General features: G+C 40.1%; 1 protein-coding gene across 5 annotated transcripts in view; it reads left to right on the forward strand.

Annotated features, from left to right (window-relative positions):
* Positions 1–13,636, forward strand: part of FAM13B (family with sequence similarity 13 member B) — a 43,921-nt gene that overhangs the window by 7,158 nt on the left and 23,127 nt on the right. For 4 of the 5 annotated variants that reach the window (XM_021410756.1, XM_021410753.1, XM_021410754.1 and 1 more), the window contains exons 2-7: positions 2,817–2,983; positions 3,943–4,133; positions 4,583–4,795; positions 7,994–8,171; positions 8,728–8,872; positions 9,986–10,143. In XM_021410756.1, the coding sequence (XP_021266431.1) occupies positions 3,977–4,133; positions 4,583–4,795; positions 7,994–8,171; positions 8,728–8,872; positions 9,986–10,143 (851 nt within the window). In that variant the 5' untranslated portion in view covers positions 2,817–2,983; positions 3,943–3,976. Of the gene's footprint in view, positions 1–2,816; positions 2,984–3,942; positions 4,134–4,582; positions 4,796–4,905; positions 5,039–7,993; positions 8,172–8,727; positions 8,873–9,985; positions 10,144–13,636 lie in introns of those variants that run through there. The other variant, XM_021410757.1, reaches the window with a different exon arrangement.

A 13,636-nucleotide genomic window follows, 5' to 3' on the forward strand; every position in this document is an offset into this window, starting at 1 on the left:
AGGAGGCTGAGAAAGGTGCAGCCGAAACATTTAGAAGCAAGTACAAAGCAGTTGGGGTTTATTTTTTTTAATTCTTTTTTTTTTTTTATTACTGTTTCAGTAGGACTTGTGAAGCACGTAGGTTGTGAACTGCGGGAAATGGAATGGATTAGCTCTGGTTGCTGAGATGCTTGGTCATGGTATTTAAAGAAGGGCTCAGTACTGCTTGGTATTTGTAAAGGCTCTATGGACTCTAGAAGTACTGAAGGGTAGATGTCAGATCCTAGTTTTCAGGCTTACCTGCATGGAAAAGTACGTCCTGATTCAAAGCATGGAAAAACTGTTAATATGGAAAAAAAAAAAAGTGGGGGCAGTATTTAATTATTGACAGTTTCTGAGCCTATCCTTCCACTGTAGAATGGTGGAAATAAAAGGAGAGAGAACTTAATGAAAATCTGATTAACTTTTTAAATGTCTAGCTTTTTCCGGAGATAGTGAATATCAAATATTGCAGCTGTGGGGGTTCCTCCAAAGCCAAATGTGCTGAAAAGAAAACGGTGCCTGTGGTCTGTTCAGTGAACACGTGCATTGGAGAGGGTGAAAGTCGGGCTGGGCTCTCCCCAATTCATCTAGGAGATGATGAGCTGTATACAGCTTTATTTGAAGTATAAACTTGACTGGTCAATCTGGTTTGGCTCTAAAAAATGAGACATCCAGGCTGTTTCAACTTCATTGTTACACTTCATTGTTACATTGTCGAGCTAGTTAAAGTAGAAGTCTTTTAATTTGTCTTTTTTTCCGTGTCTCCTGAATGAAATTACTACTTGGGAAGCCCGTCTGCGTAGCGCACCTGGGAAAAAAAAAAAAGGCTTGTGTTTCTCTGTTAACTAAGTACAGGTGTCCTTGGTGTGGGAGCTGGAGCTGCGTGCTGCTCATTTGGCGCTGTGGTATAACAGAGCGGTTTCTTCTAATTTGCTCTATTTATTAGGTGATGTTGGTTTTGAGGCTTTGTTTGTTTGTTTGCTTTAGCGAGGCAGCCTGGAGCGTTGCAGCGGATCCGTCAAAGGTTTTTTCCCAGCTGCCATTAACCCTGCAGCTGGGGTAACCCTGGCTAATAGGAGCCTTCCTGGCTCATTGTGGGCAGACTGTGAGAACAGCGAGTGGTTGCAACTCCATATTTGAAAAATTCCACGATGTCTAGGGATTGATTAAAATCTACTTGCGTGCCAAGATTATGCTGACTAACACTTAATACACCAAAATAAGGAATAAGGAATGGCTGGGCAGAGTCTTCATTAAAATATAACAGAGTCATGAAATGAAATTCTTTCACTGCTGAAGTCTGTCAGCATCCTATAGTAGCCAAGAACACCCAGTGACAGATTTGCAGATGATTGGTGACAATGGTAAAGCTTGTTGACTGGAATATCACTCTTTATTTTCTGTTGTCAGCACGGCTGCAGTCCAGATCTCAGGCCAGGTTCCATGTATGTGAGGCATGTAACAGATTTACAATCTTTGCATAATGTGGGATGATAGAGATGACAAGAGGGGATAATTTTGGTCCGTGCTGCTTGCTTTGATAGGCAAAGATTTCCTTACCCATGGACCTTACTGCAAAAAAATGTTGAGGATGGTGATGAAGCAGCAGTCTTGTACAGAGCTTATGGCAAACTCCTCCAAAACATGGATGCAGTCTGGGGAGGACTGGGAGCAGGAAAGTGTTACTTACTCAGAAATGGAGTAGGAGGAAAACAGGATTCCAGGTTACATAGGGCAGTGATTGGATTTTTTGGACATTTTGGTACTGAAATGAGAGCAGATTTTAAGAACTTTGGAAGTGAAGATGAAATTAACTTGTTCTGATGTGGAATATAAGCAAGAGCCAATGTGGGGGAATAAAGAGAGGGAGGGTACTTCTAAAAAGTCAGATCAATTCCTGTATAGATCTCAAAGTTTGAAGCAGTAAGGTTTCACTGCATATACTTTAAAGCTAGGGAGGGGTGTTTCCTTGCCTAGCTTTGGTGATGTGTGTAGTCTTTGTGTGTATATGTGTATGCCACAGACTGGCTTTGCTTGGCTATCCTGTCACATTTTTAGTTACTTGAGTTTAATTAGAACATGTAATGTGTGAGGAAAAAAGAGTGAGTGACATTAGATGAGCTCCACTGTTGCCATGAATCTGCAGTCTAAATTTTTAATACCACAGAAAACCATAAGAGCTGTTACTGTGACCCTCAGCTATCCTGAGAACTGAGAACATGAATAATATCCAGGTGCACTGGATTCTGAAGGGTGGTAAAAAAAAAAAATAATAAATATGGGTGGGTCTAGGGAATGTGACTTTAGGGAAGTTGCTGCCTGTGTCTGGAGCTGGCAATCATCTGAACTTTGAACGGGCAATGAGGGCACAGAATGAATTTTCTGGAAAAGATCTGTGCTGATGAAAACTGGCTTAGGTTTGAAGGTAGTGTGAAACCAGTGCTTAGCTATTAAATGTTTTATTACAGTAAGTACTTCAAAACGCACCTGTCTAACCTAATTAGGAAGAAATGAATGAGTCTGGAAAATACAGAATTTGATTTCATAATTGTTACGACCAAGATGTCCCATGCTAACTTTTGCTTTAGAGTTGATTAACTCCTAAATGAAAGAGTCTTGCTTTTTTGCCTTCTCTCACGTGACACGTGCTAATTGTGATCGTTATGCTTTTACATTGAGAGCAAGAGACTTGTTGATTTGATGAGGAGAATTCCTCAAATGTGGTGTTTAGACCTGTAACTGAGTTGAAAACTGTTGAAAACGAAATGTTCTAATCATGATTTCCTTATTTTCAGATTAACTGCTGAAGTACTGATAGAGTTCTGCTATTCTTCAATGAGGAACTACAGGCTGATCTTTTGCCATAATCTTAAACAACCATAAATGACAAAAGAATGCTTGGTCAGTGAGGGCAGCTGGCGCAGAAAACACTTTTCAGACTCGGCTGTTTAAGTACTCTGAGGTATGTTTCTGATGCTATTTTACTCAGGCTTTTTTTTAAGTGTGGATTTTGGTTGTTCTAATATATTAGAATCCATCAATCCATTAGCAAAGCATTAAGTTTAGTTGCCGTGCTTTGTCTAGCAGTGTGTGCTTTGTGTTCTATCTACCGGCCTTCATGGAAATGTTCCCTTGCATTTAAACAAATATGTTGTTCATTTATTTTGAAAGAACATTCTTTTTTCCCCTTTGCTATATATATTTTTTTGTTTGTTTTGAGAGGATTACAATTTAACTGAGTGACTTATACTGCCTTTGGTAATGCTTTTATCTGTCTGTGTCCTGTATCAAGCAAAGACTTGCAAGTAATGCTCGAGCTTCTGCATGATAAGGAGAATGTTATTGCTCAGCATCTGGAAACCTTTATTCTGTTCAGTAAAATTTTGATTTTGGTACAGGTGTTGAAAATTTCATTGTGGAGATCAAAAAAATGCCAAATCTACTAGATGCTGATTGCAACGCAGTATTGTATCACCAATTATTTACTTTTCATGTAGCTAATCATTGGGGTTTTAGTTTGGTGTTATCCACTATTTTCACTTCCTCTTGAGTGTCTTTTGAGGTCCATTTTCAAAGCCTGACTGATAAATACAGTCAGTATGCTGAAGAATCTGGCTCTCCACGGGTACATTAGAAGATCCTCAAGTAACATTGTGGTATTGAAAATTTGATGAATTTCTTCTGCTGCTGTGTTCTTGTCAGTACTCTGTTGAGAACTGATCAGAGCACGTCATCAGTTGTGACTCATCTAGTTACCTGTATCTGGAGTCATTACAGAACTTTTCATTAAGTTGGTGCCTAGTCTGAGAGAAACTAGAGTGTGTCTGCATTTGGTAATTAAAATGCAGTGTGTTACAGATCAATACACTCAACACCGTACAATGAAGTATGACTTTAATTATAATTTCCCTTCTTTGACAGAAAAGACAGCTTTGATTTTTGGCTGCAAAAAGATATGAGGAAGAGCTCCTCCCCTTCCTTGAGTAACTGCAACTCTGTTCTTGCTAACAAAATATTTGGAATTCCACTTGATGAGCTGCAGCAAGAAGGGCAACCAGACAATGAGGTTCCATTCATAGTCCGCCATGTGGTGGACTATATTGAGGAACATGGTATGTATTACCTTGCAGTCTTTTAAATGTGCTCATCTGTCACTTTTGCAGAATAGACTGGTTTTTGGGGAGTGTTTATTTTTAGTTACTTGTATTTAATTGGCTGTAGTTTTTTTTGTTTGTGTGTTTTTCTTTTAGTGATACACCTTTTTGCTATTATGTTTGATTGCCACTGTTTTCTGGAGGATACGAAGGGCTATCATCCTGGTAGGGAACTGTATTGGAAATGGTGTGGTTCTGGTACTGCTAATGGTTGCCTTTTTATTGTATTAGCTGGGCATAAGGATGTGCCAAATGGCATTAGGCATTTAGGAAAAGTTTGCCAAATGGTGGTCATGAATGTCTTTAATTCAGTATGCAAATTATGCATATCCGATGATCAGTAATTTCTGATACATTTATCCAGACCAAATCTCCAAATTTATTTTTGCCATTTCCTTCTAACTCAGGGGGTCTGGAACAAGAAGGACTTTTTCAAGTCAATGGGAACGCTGAGACAGTGGAGTGGCTTCGGCAACGATATGATAATGGAGAAGATGTGGACCTGGTTAAAGAAGCAGATGTACCCTCAGCTATTAGCCTTCTTAGATTTTTTCTTCAAGAACTTCCAGAGCCAGTTATCCCAGGCAGTTTGCACACACATTTGATGCAACTTTCTCAAGGTAAAAACTACTTTTGATGGAGGTATTCATTTCTAAGAGTAAAAACCCCTACTAATTCAGATGTGTTTCTATCTGTGTTTACGTGTGTTGGAGTTCATCACTTGACTAGTAGAAGTGTCTTGTGGCACTTTGCTAGTAAAGCAACCTCCAAAGGTAGCTGTGTCAGAGTTCTATGCTCTTTGACATCACTGATGGTTTTGCTGGTTGCCAAGCCACAGGAGTTCTGTTCATCTCTCACTGCTGGTTAGTACTTCTTTTCAAGTGCTAGGCTTTGTTTTGCTTAGCAAGAGTCATGTTTTTAGATTTCTGTTGAGTTTATTCATGTTTAGTGCCATTTCTTCAGGGTAGGATTTGTGTCTCATTTAGAAAGCGCTGAACCACAGGATCATGTGCAGCAATGTGAAGCTGCTTCTACATAATTTTGGAACTTTGAACACCAGCTAGTTATCTGGATAATTGGTGAGCAGGGGCTGAGCACTGATGCCTTTCTTATAAGGCAATGAACAGTCTTCTGCTGGAAACAATCTTTGGAAGCTTCTGTCCAGAGAAGCATGTTAAAACCTGAAGCTCTGCTTATGTATTTGTTGTGTGCAGTAGTGAGAAACTGAAGTGGATATCAGTAGATTAAATCTCATTAGTGGCCTGTTTGCTATTTAATTTTGCATTGCTGAAGTCATAGTTCACTGAGTAGCTCGTAAACTTTTTTTTCCTCCCCTCCTTCTTGAAAAAAGATGATAAATAAACGTTTGAAAGGGTAATGCAGAAAGCTGCTGGATGGTCCTTTGTCAGCTGATACTGCTATGTGCTGTGATTTGCAGTGTTACTTATCAGGACTGGAAATGACTGTGGTATACTCTTTTGATGTGACAATATAATTTCCTTCTGTGACCTGTAAACTACAGCATGGAACTCATGGTCTCCCCCACCTTTGAATAGATGCCTGTGGAAAGGATTTGAACGTGGCTTGTTTTGGGAGAAGACTCGTTCCAGAGCAGTAATTCTCCCCAGATTTCCCTTTGGTTAAATTTGCAGAGAAACTCTGTATTTCAATTCAGTTGTCAGCTTACTGTCTATACTACTTTTTCTTTCAGTGTAAAACAAAGCCATTTCGGAAAGCTTAAAAGTGCCGGTTTTGATTTCCTTGATGCAGATGAACCCTTAAATGTTGTTTCCTGATACTATAATTAGAGGCTTCGTTTCCTTTACTTAGAGTTTTGCTTTTGATACTTTCACTGTCTGGTAGTCATATGGAGAACTCTGTTTTAGGTAGAGGAACTGCTTGCAGAAATGCAGAGAGTTTAAGTAATTTTGTATCCATGTCCTCTTTGGAGGATCTGTATTGTTTGGTAAACTAAGCTTAAGGTAACAACTTAGTCCTACAGCAAGCTGTGGCCTGTAAACCCTTCAAGGCTCCTTCTGTACAGGTCTAATGGTGGTTCCTCAAGGGCAGGTGACTTTAGTGACCGTGGGGAGAATTTGACCCCCGTACGCTAGGCCGTGTGCTCCAGAGGTGTGTATCCATGGTTTACTTTCAGAGGAATTCATTTACAGTTCAGTATTTTCACTCTGGGTCTCTGGCTGTTGTTTAGAACCTAGATTTTAGGGCGGATTGGTAAAGACAAAACGTCTATATGTGCACATGCTTGTTGGTCTGTCTGTTACCACTTGTTTCTTTTGCTCCCTCCGTTATTTGAAGGGTTACTTTGAGAAAGGTTCATTTTCCTTTTTTATGTGTATGTGCTGGTTGTTTTTTCTTTTTTTACGATGCTCTCTTTTTGCTCTTACATTTCCTAAAGACATTTCTAGAGCTTACACAGTGATGTATGAAGTTCATTTTGCTGCCTTGAGAGTTTCACTGTGCTTGGTTGCCCCTGACTTGAGGTGTTGTTGATGCTGTCTGAGCAACTGGAGCGCTGCCCAGTTACTGTTTGGTGTTATTACTGCACGTGTACAATAGGGGATTTACTTTGTTGCATTTATTTGATAATGAAGACCAGGGTGTCTGAGCTCTCATCTAGAGAGGCAGAATAACCACTCATCATCCTCAAACAACCTTTTCTGCTAACCTGAGAGTTTTTGAAAGTCTGAGAAAGGAGAGGCCTGTTGGGATCAATTATTCAACTTTTTTGCTTCCCTGACACTTCTCCTTCATACAGAATTTCCTTGTTATGAACTGTTGTAAACTTTTTGAACCTTGTTGCCTGCAAGAGTGATAACCTAGCAGAAGAGATTAGTGGGGAGATACTAGTGGGTGAGAATGAGGAAATCTTGGGGTGACCTTTTTTCTGGTCTGAAGGGGAACCAGCAAGCTTCAGGCTGAGTATGTGTAGGGATGTGTGTGTTGAGATAGCTGGTATTCGTCGAGTATTGTCAAGGCAGGTAAAGCATTGAGAATGGGATGCTTGTGGAGGAAGAAAGCAAGTGGCTAGTTCATCTAAAACGTGGAAAATAGACTGGCTTTTAAGTTAGCTATAGAGCTGTTACTGTCTCCAGAGCTCTTCTATGAAGCAATTGTATAGGACAGGAGTAAAAGGAAAAGATGTGGAGGAGCAGACACTCAGTAATCAGAAACTGAATGAGCATTAATGGGGAAAAAACATTCTGGAAACTACTGATTGGACTTGCAGAGGAGGATAGAGGGAAATCATTGGTTTAGGTTATCACTTTTTTTTCTGCTTCAAAGCAATAATTAAATTTTGTAGTGTAATTTATTAGGGAAAGTGATCTGATTGTACTGTGCTCTGGAATCAAGACTGGAGAGGTCTTGATCTTCAGCTAGGTTCTCCTGCTCCCTCCCTATCCCTCTAAAGTTCAGATGTGGTTGTAGAAGAGGGACTGGATAGGAACTGGCAATTATCAACCTCTCCTGCAAATAACAAGGAAGAAGAGACTAATCCAGAGACTGCAATGAGAGGATGAGATGCTGGGACAGAAGCACTACCATTATATATTTCCTTGGGTACATGGGTTGGACAGTGAAGCTTTTGATTTTGGGGTAGTTCCTCCTCAGACAAATAGATCACAAAAATCTCAGGCTGGGCAAATGTAATTCGGTTTCTGACAACTTTAGACTGTGGGCTGACTGAAGGAGAACAGTTACTTCTCAAGTACAAGCACAAGTCTATAGGTTGATTATCTGCTTTTTCACATTATATTATCTTAATTTTGTGATTAAAATATTTTTATTATGTTTTCTAGATTATAATAATGAAGATGAATTTGGAAGAAAGTTGAGGTTCCTCTTGCAGCAGCTTCCACCTGTTAATTACAGTTTGTTAAAGTTTCTGTGTAAATTTTTAGCCAACGTAGCATCACATCATGAAGAAATTTGGTCAGCAAGTTCTTTGGCTGCAGTCTTTGGCCCAGATGTTTTTCAGTAAGTGGATTATAAAGGTTTATGCAATGTTTTTCCATGAATTTGATGGTGGAAATCTGTAGTTCAGGGCCTCTCCTAGTCCCTGAATAACTGCAGCAAGTATGCGATGGGCTTTGGGCAATGTCTTTCTTTCTGCCTCTCTCCTCTGCCACCCCTTACAATTTTTGCTTGGATCTAAACCATGGATTTGATTGTGATATTATAATTTCATTCAGGTTCAGTTTTTTTTAATTACTGTTTGCAGCAAAAAAAAAATGTTCTGGAAGGTAACAGTCAAAATACAAATGTATCCTGATATTTCCTTTCAACAATAATTACAAACCTTCCTCGTGAGCAGTTAATTAACTAATTAATTGTTACCCCATCACTTTCAAAAATATGAAGTACTACAAAGTTTTATAATGCAGTGGTGTGAAGGTGTGCTTAAATTGCATGTTCACAATGGCATAGGGATAATGTGAAGTGCAGTCCTTTGCTGTGGAAGCCATTGGCAGAAGTTTTGGGGGGCATTAGTTGGATTTAAATTTTTACTCTAAAATGGTATTGAAATCTTTAGCATTTACACAGATGTGGAGGATCTGAAAGAACAAGAAATAGTTAGCAGAATAATGGCGGGACTTCTGGAGAACTACTATGAATTCTTTGAAAATGAAGAGGAAGATTTTTCATCTACTAATGATTTAAGCTCAATAACTGAGCAGGTAGGAATGTTTTAAGTGGCAATATTGTATCACTTAAGTATTCGTTATAGCATATGTTGAAATATTGTGTGCCTTTTGGTGGTTCCTTGCAAACTGACAAAACCTGATATTTCCTTAAATGCGTTTTCTTATTGTGCTTGTGAAATTGTTGCTTGGTAGCAAGTATAGCTATCCACGTGGAAAAGTTTCTATGAACTGAACCAACAAGGATACCTTACCTAAGACAAGTAAGGCGAGTACTATTACAGCTGGTTGCTTCCTCTTTGCTGCAGGAGACATCTTGCCCATTTATCCAGACTAGCAAGCGTGGGCAGCAAGTTCTGGATTGAGCAGCTTCTGCTCTGCTAGTTCTGCAGCGAAGCGCTGCAGCTTTGCAATGTTTGCTGTCTCTTCAGCTCTTAGTGAGAATATGTCTAGCACTGAGGGCTGACATTGTCCTGCTGGGTGCAGGAAGCTGCTAAATACAACAGGGCTGTAACTTCTCCAGCCTGAGGCAGAGAACTGTTGCCTTAGGTTGGGGTGAATGCTCCTTACAGTTAGTTGCTCTCATGCTTGAGAATTACTGACTCGCTTCTGGTTCGTTATATATTTTGACAAAAACACTTCCCAAGGAGGCTCTGTACGTGTGGTGTGGTTGCATTTTGTTGTTGTGTTTTGTGCTGCTGTGGTTGGGTTTTTTTGTTTCGTTTTCTCGTGAAATTTTGATACTTGGCAGGATGTCCCTTGAATTTTGTGGTGTCTCCACCAGATGTCAACAGCGCACTTTGGTTGGGTCCTGTTCCCTCCAGGACCAGTGCGAGGCTGAGTGGAACTAGGGACACAGGGCCACACCATGTACAGCCCCACGTGCAAGCAGCTGTGCAGCTGGGCTTACCCCCTTGTTCACTGCTACATTCTCTTGCAATTATGAAAGAATTCCAGGGATAAAAACACTGCATTTATAATGTAGAATGTTTTATATAAAAGCAAACTTTGGGGACCTGTTTTATTTTCTAAAATTGAAGAATTTTATCATTTTATAAGTATTCTGTTTTTATCTCTCTCATGCTTTTAATTCCCTGGAGCTCTTAAAAGATAAAATAAGCCATTAATTGTGAGTAAATCTGTGCACAGATAAATGATCTCTTGGAAGAGGAGGAAGATGTAAAGCTTGAGCAGTCTGAAGAACTTCCAGAGGATGGCACAGAAAAACCTGTTGAGCAGCCAGCTGTGGTGCATCTAGATGTGACAGGGAGTATCTCAGATTCCAGGAGCGTTACAGCATCAACAAGGTAACTTGGTTCTGCCTTGGAATGTAGTCTGTTGTGGTGTGTGAGGGAGAAACCCTCAGACGTCTGAGGAAAGATGCAGAGCCTGTGAAGCGAAGCTTTCAAAGTAGGTGCAGTTCTTGGAGCAGTAAAATGTGGGACAAAGTAACTGTTCCCGAATTCAGCAGCAGAAGGCCTGTAGAACTCAGACTGGGCTATCTGTGATTTCTGCAGAGGAAGAGGGGAAAAAAGAGAGTATTTTATTGATGCTAGAAAGTGGTATTTTCTCAGTAAATCTTACATCCTTAAGAATGACATGCATAAACTTAACCTCTTGGGCAGATGTATGAGTTTGTGCTTGCTTGTAACATGCAGGTTTATGTTTTATTTGCTTGTAGTAGACACGTTTTTTTTTTTTAAGTCTGCTTTATTTGTACTTACAGTTGACAATTTCTGTACAGTGAATTTTATTTTTTCCCCTCTACAGCATTTGTTTTGGTCTGGGCATTGCAGGAAGCACCCGGAAGGGAGGGGCGAGGAAAAACCTGTGATAGAAGTCTGATTAAAAGCAGCGGAAACACAGGGAAATCCAGGAGGAGGGTTAGTGCCTTAGGCTGACAAGTCTCAAGACTGCAGGGATTTCAGGCTGAAATCTGTTCAGCTGCTTTACTGCAGATTTTCTTCATTTCAGGAATTTGTAAAACGTAATATAATTAAATAAGTCAGAAAGCAAGAGAATTATGTTTAAATTGTGCCCTCGTCGGTAATCTAGCTGCTCAGTTTTAGTTTGACTTAGAACTATCAAAAAAAAAAACCTTCCAGAAATTGGAATTCTGCAAGAGTACTCTGTGTTCCAGTGGAGGTTTTGAAGCAGTTTTACTGTTCGCAGGCATTTAGATACTTGTGGAATGTGCAAGCGCAGCTGTAGTGAGGAACTAAACAAGTTGAAGAGTTGAAAGTCACTAGCCTGAAGAGAAAATCATTTTACAAGATGTTTAGGGTTAATTAAAAATTAATAAGCGTTAATTATGGTTGGCGTCTTGCATTATTTGTGGGAAAGCGTAAGGAGGAATCCTGTTGAATAAAAGAGACAGTTTTTTATTGTAAAACCAGAATAACTGCAGGAAACATCTGAAAAAAAAAATAGACTGAGGAAATGTGCTGTATTAAACTTCTAACCACTGTAAATATTTTTGGGAACTGAAAAGCATTCATAACACATTTAATGGCCTTTTTGCATTTTACTTTCTTGATTTTCAAAAATAAATGTTAATGCAGATTGATAATGCAGATTGATAATGCATACCCCTGGTGAGGGGTCTGGAGCACAGGCCTTATGAGGAGCGGCTGAGGGAGCTGGGATTGTTCAGTCTGGAGAAGAGGAGGCTCAGGGGGGACCTCATTGCTCTCTATAACTACCTGAAGGGAGGTTGTAGTGAGCTGGGGGTCAGCCTCTTCTCTCTTATAACTAGTGACAGGACGAGGGGGAATGGCTTCAAGTTGCGCCAGGGGAGATTTAGGCTGGACATTCGGAAATACTACTTTTCTGAAAGAGTGGTCAGACGCTGGAACAGGCTGCCCAGGGAGGTGGTTGAGTCACTGTCCCTGGAGGTGTTCAAGAAACGTTTAGATATAGCATTGAGAGACCTGGTTTAGTGGGGTTATGTTGGTGGTAGGTGGATGGTTGGACTAGGTGATCTTGTAGGTCTTTTCCAACCTAGCTAATTCTGTGATTCTATGATTCTATGATTGGGATGCTTGTCTTGGCACAGGGCATGCAGTGGTTTACAAGGGAAAGAGGATGGAGAAGTCAGTCTTAAATTTGACTCTTAGCATTCCTTAACCTGGAGTTCCATTTCCTCCTTGCCGTCATCAGGTTTTAGGAACCAACTATCTGTGTAGTTCTGGTCCCTTTATCGAGAGAAAGAAAAGAAGACTGAGGTTGCACGCTCCTCATCTCACGTTAAAGATGGATTGTTCTGATTCACCCAACAGGGCGCACGACCTTCCTCTTAGCTATGTGAACTGTGACTTGTGATCTGGCTTACTACCTGCACATATATATATATATATATATTCATTTTCTTACTCGTTCTACTTTTTCTTTGTAAAACATGACAGTCATGCATTGCGTGGTGCTAGTTTCTGTGAGAGAGATGAGGTGAGAATACGGAAAATCATTCATGCAGCTTGACTTGATGACTGGCATTTAAAATAAACCTGTTGAGCGATCTTTCAGTCTGTTACGCAGTCAGGGGCTGTTTGTGCACGAGCTGACACGGTGTATGTAAAGGAAATGTATTCTCCCTTATCAGAAGCCTTTTCAACAGGGCTCTGTCAGTTTGTGCTGTCCTCACTTCTGTAGAAAAGAATTCCTGACTCAGCATTGCAGCTGACGTGAAGATGTGCCGTTGAAATAATCACCCTGGAGTCCTTAGCTGTCAGTGTGCTGTATTTTTCCTTGCTGCTCTTTGCCAGATTGCATTTGGTTTACTTTTTTGCAAAAAAAAAAGTCTGTCGTGAGCCTGAAGTGAAATCTCCTTGATGTGTTCTTCGGGCTTTTCAATGTGTAAAAAGGTGAGATGTGAGGAGCAGGACGTTCTGGGAGCAGTTTGCTTCTGTCTGTATTAAATGTAATGACGAGGGTGAACTCCTCCTCGCTGCTTTTGTGGCGTGTTTTCCAATTTTGTTTCATTTGGCTCCATCAGTGAGAGAAAGGAGATCGTGGAAATAAAGTAACAAGTTTTTTGTATAATAAGGCTATCTAAATAGAACAAATAGAACAAGTGCCTCAATTACTAGAAAATATATTATTGCTTTTAGCTTAGCTCTCTCTTCAAACGTCCAAATACTTTTTCCGATTTCTACGCTGGAAAATATGCAAACAACATGTTAGAAAAGCTTTCAAGTCTTGATTGGGCAGCTTATTGTCAGGAGTGACCTCATGTTGCAGTCTATTTCTATTTAGACTGCAGGGTTTAGTGCAGCACTCCAGAAGTGCTGTCTGACAAGCAGCCATTGAAACCGTGGGAGCAGTATGCATAACCTGCAGCCAACAGCACGCCTTGCTGTTTTTCAAATGAAGCATTTTTACATGAAGTGTTCGTTTGGGATAGCAAAAATAATCAGGATGGCCTGCAAAGTCCTGCTGCACAGGTAAACGCATGAAAGGAAAAGATTGCTTTGATATGGATGCAAATAACACTTTTAACGTTGTGGGAGATGAATGTATTCTGGGGATACTGTGAAATGAAATAATGTCGAAATTGCTTTTGTTCTTAATGAGAAATAAGAATCTGTGTACAGTCAGTACATTTGCAGGAAAAGTTTTGAAAGATTTTATCTGTGGATAATGTATTTTTCTATCTCAGGATATTTACGAGGACTCTTAATGGGTAGGGAGAAGGTGCAAAGGGGATTCTCAGGAGTGGGTTAGCTTTGTGAAACAAAAGAGGTTTACCTTTGTGTGTCTTGCTGTGTCATGCTGCATTAAGACTGTGTAGCAGTATAAGTTACA

This window comes from Numida meleagris, chromosome 12, assembly GCF_002078875.1.
Source record: "Numida meleagris isolate 19003 breed g44 Domestic line chromosome 12, NumMel1.0, whole genome shotgun sequence".
In the NCBI taxonomy this organism is placed as follows: Eukaryota; Metazoa; Chordata; class Aves; order Galliformes; family Numididae; genus Numida; species Numida meleagris.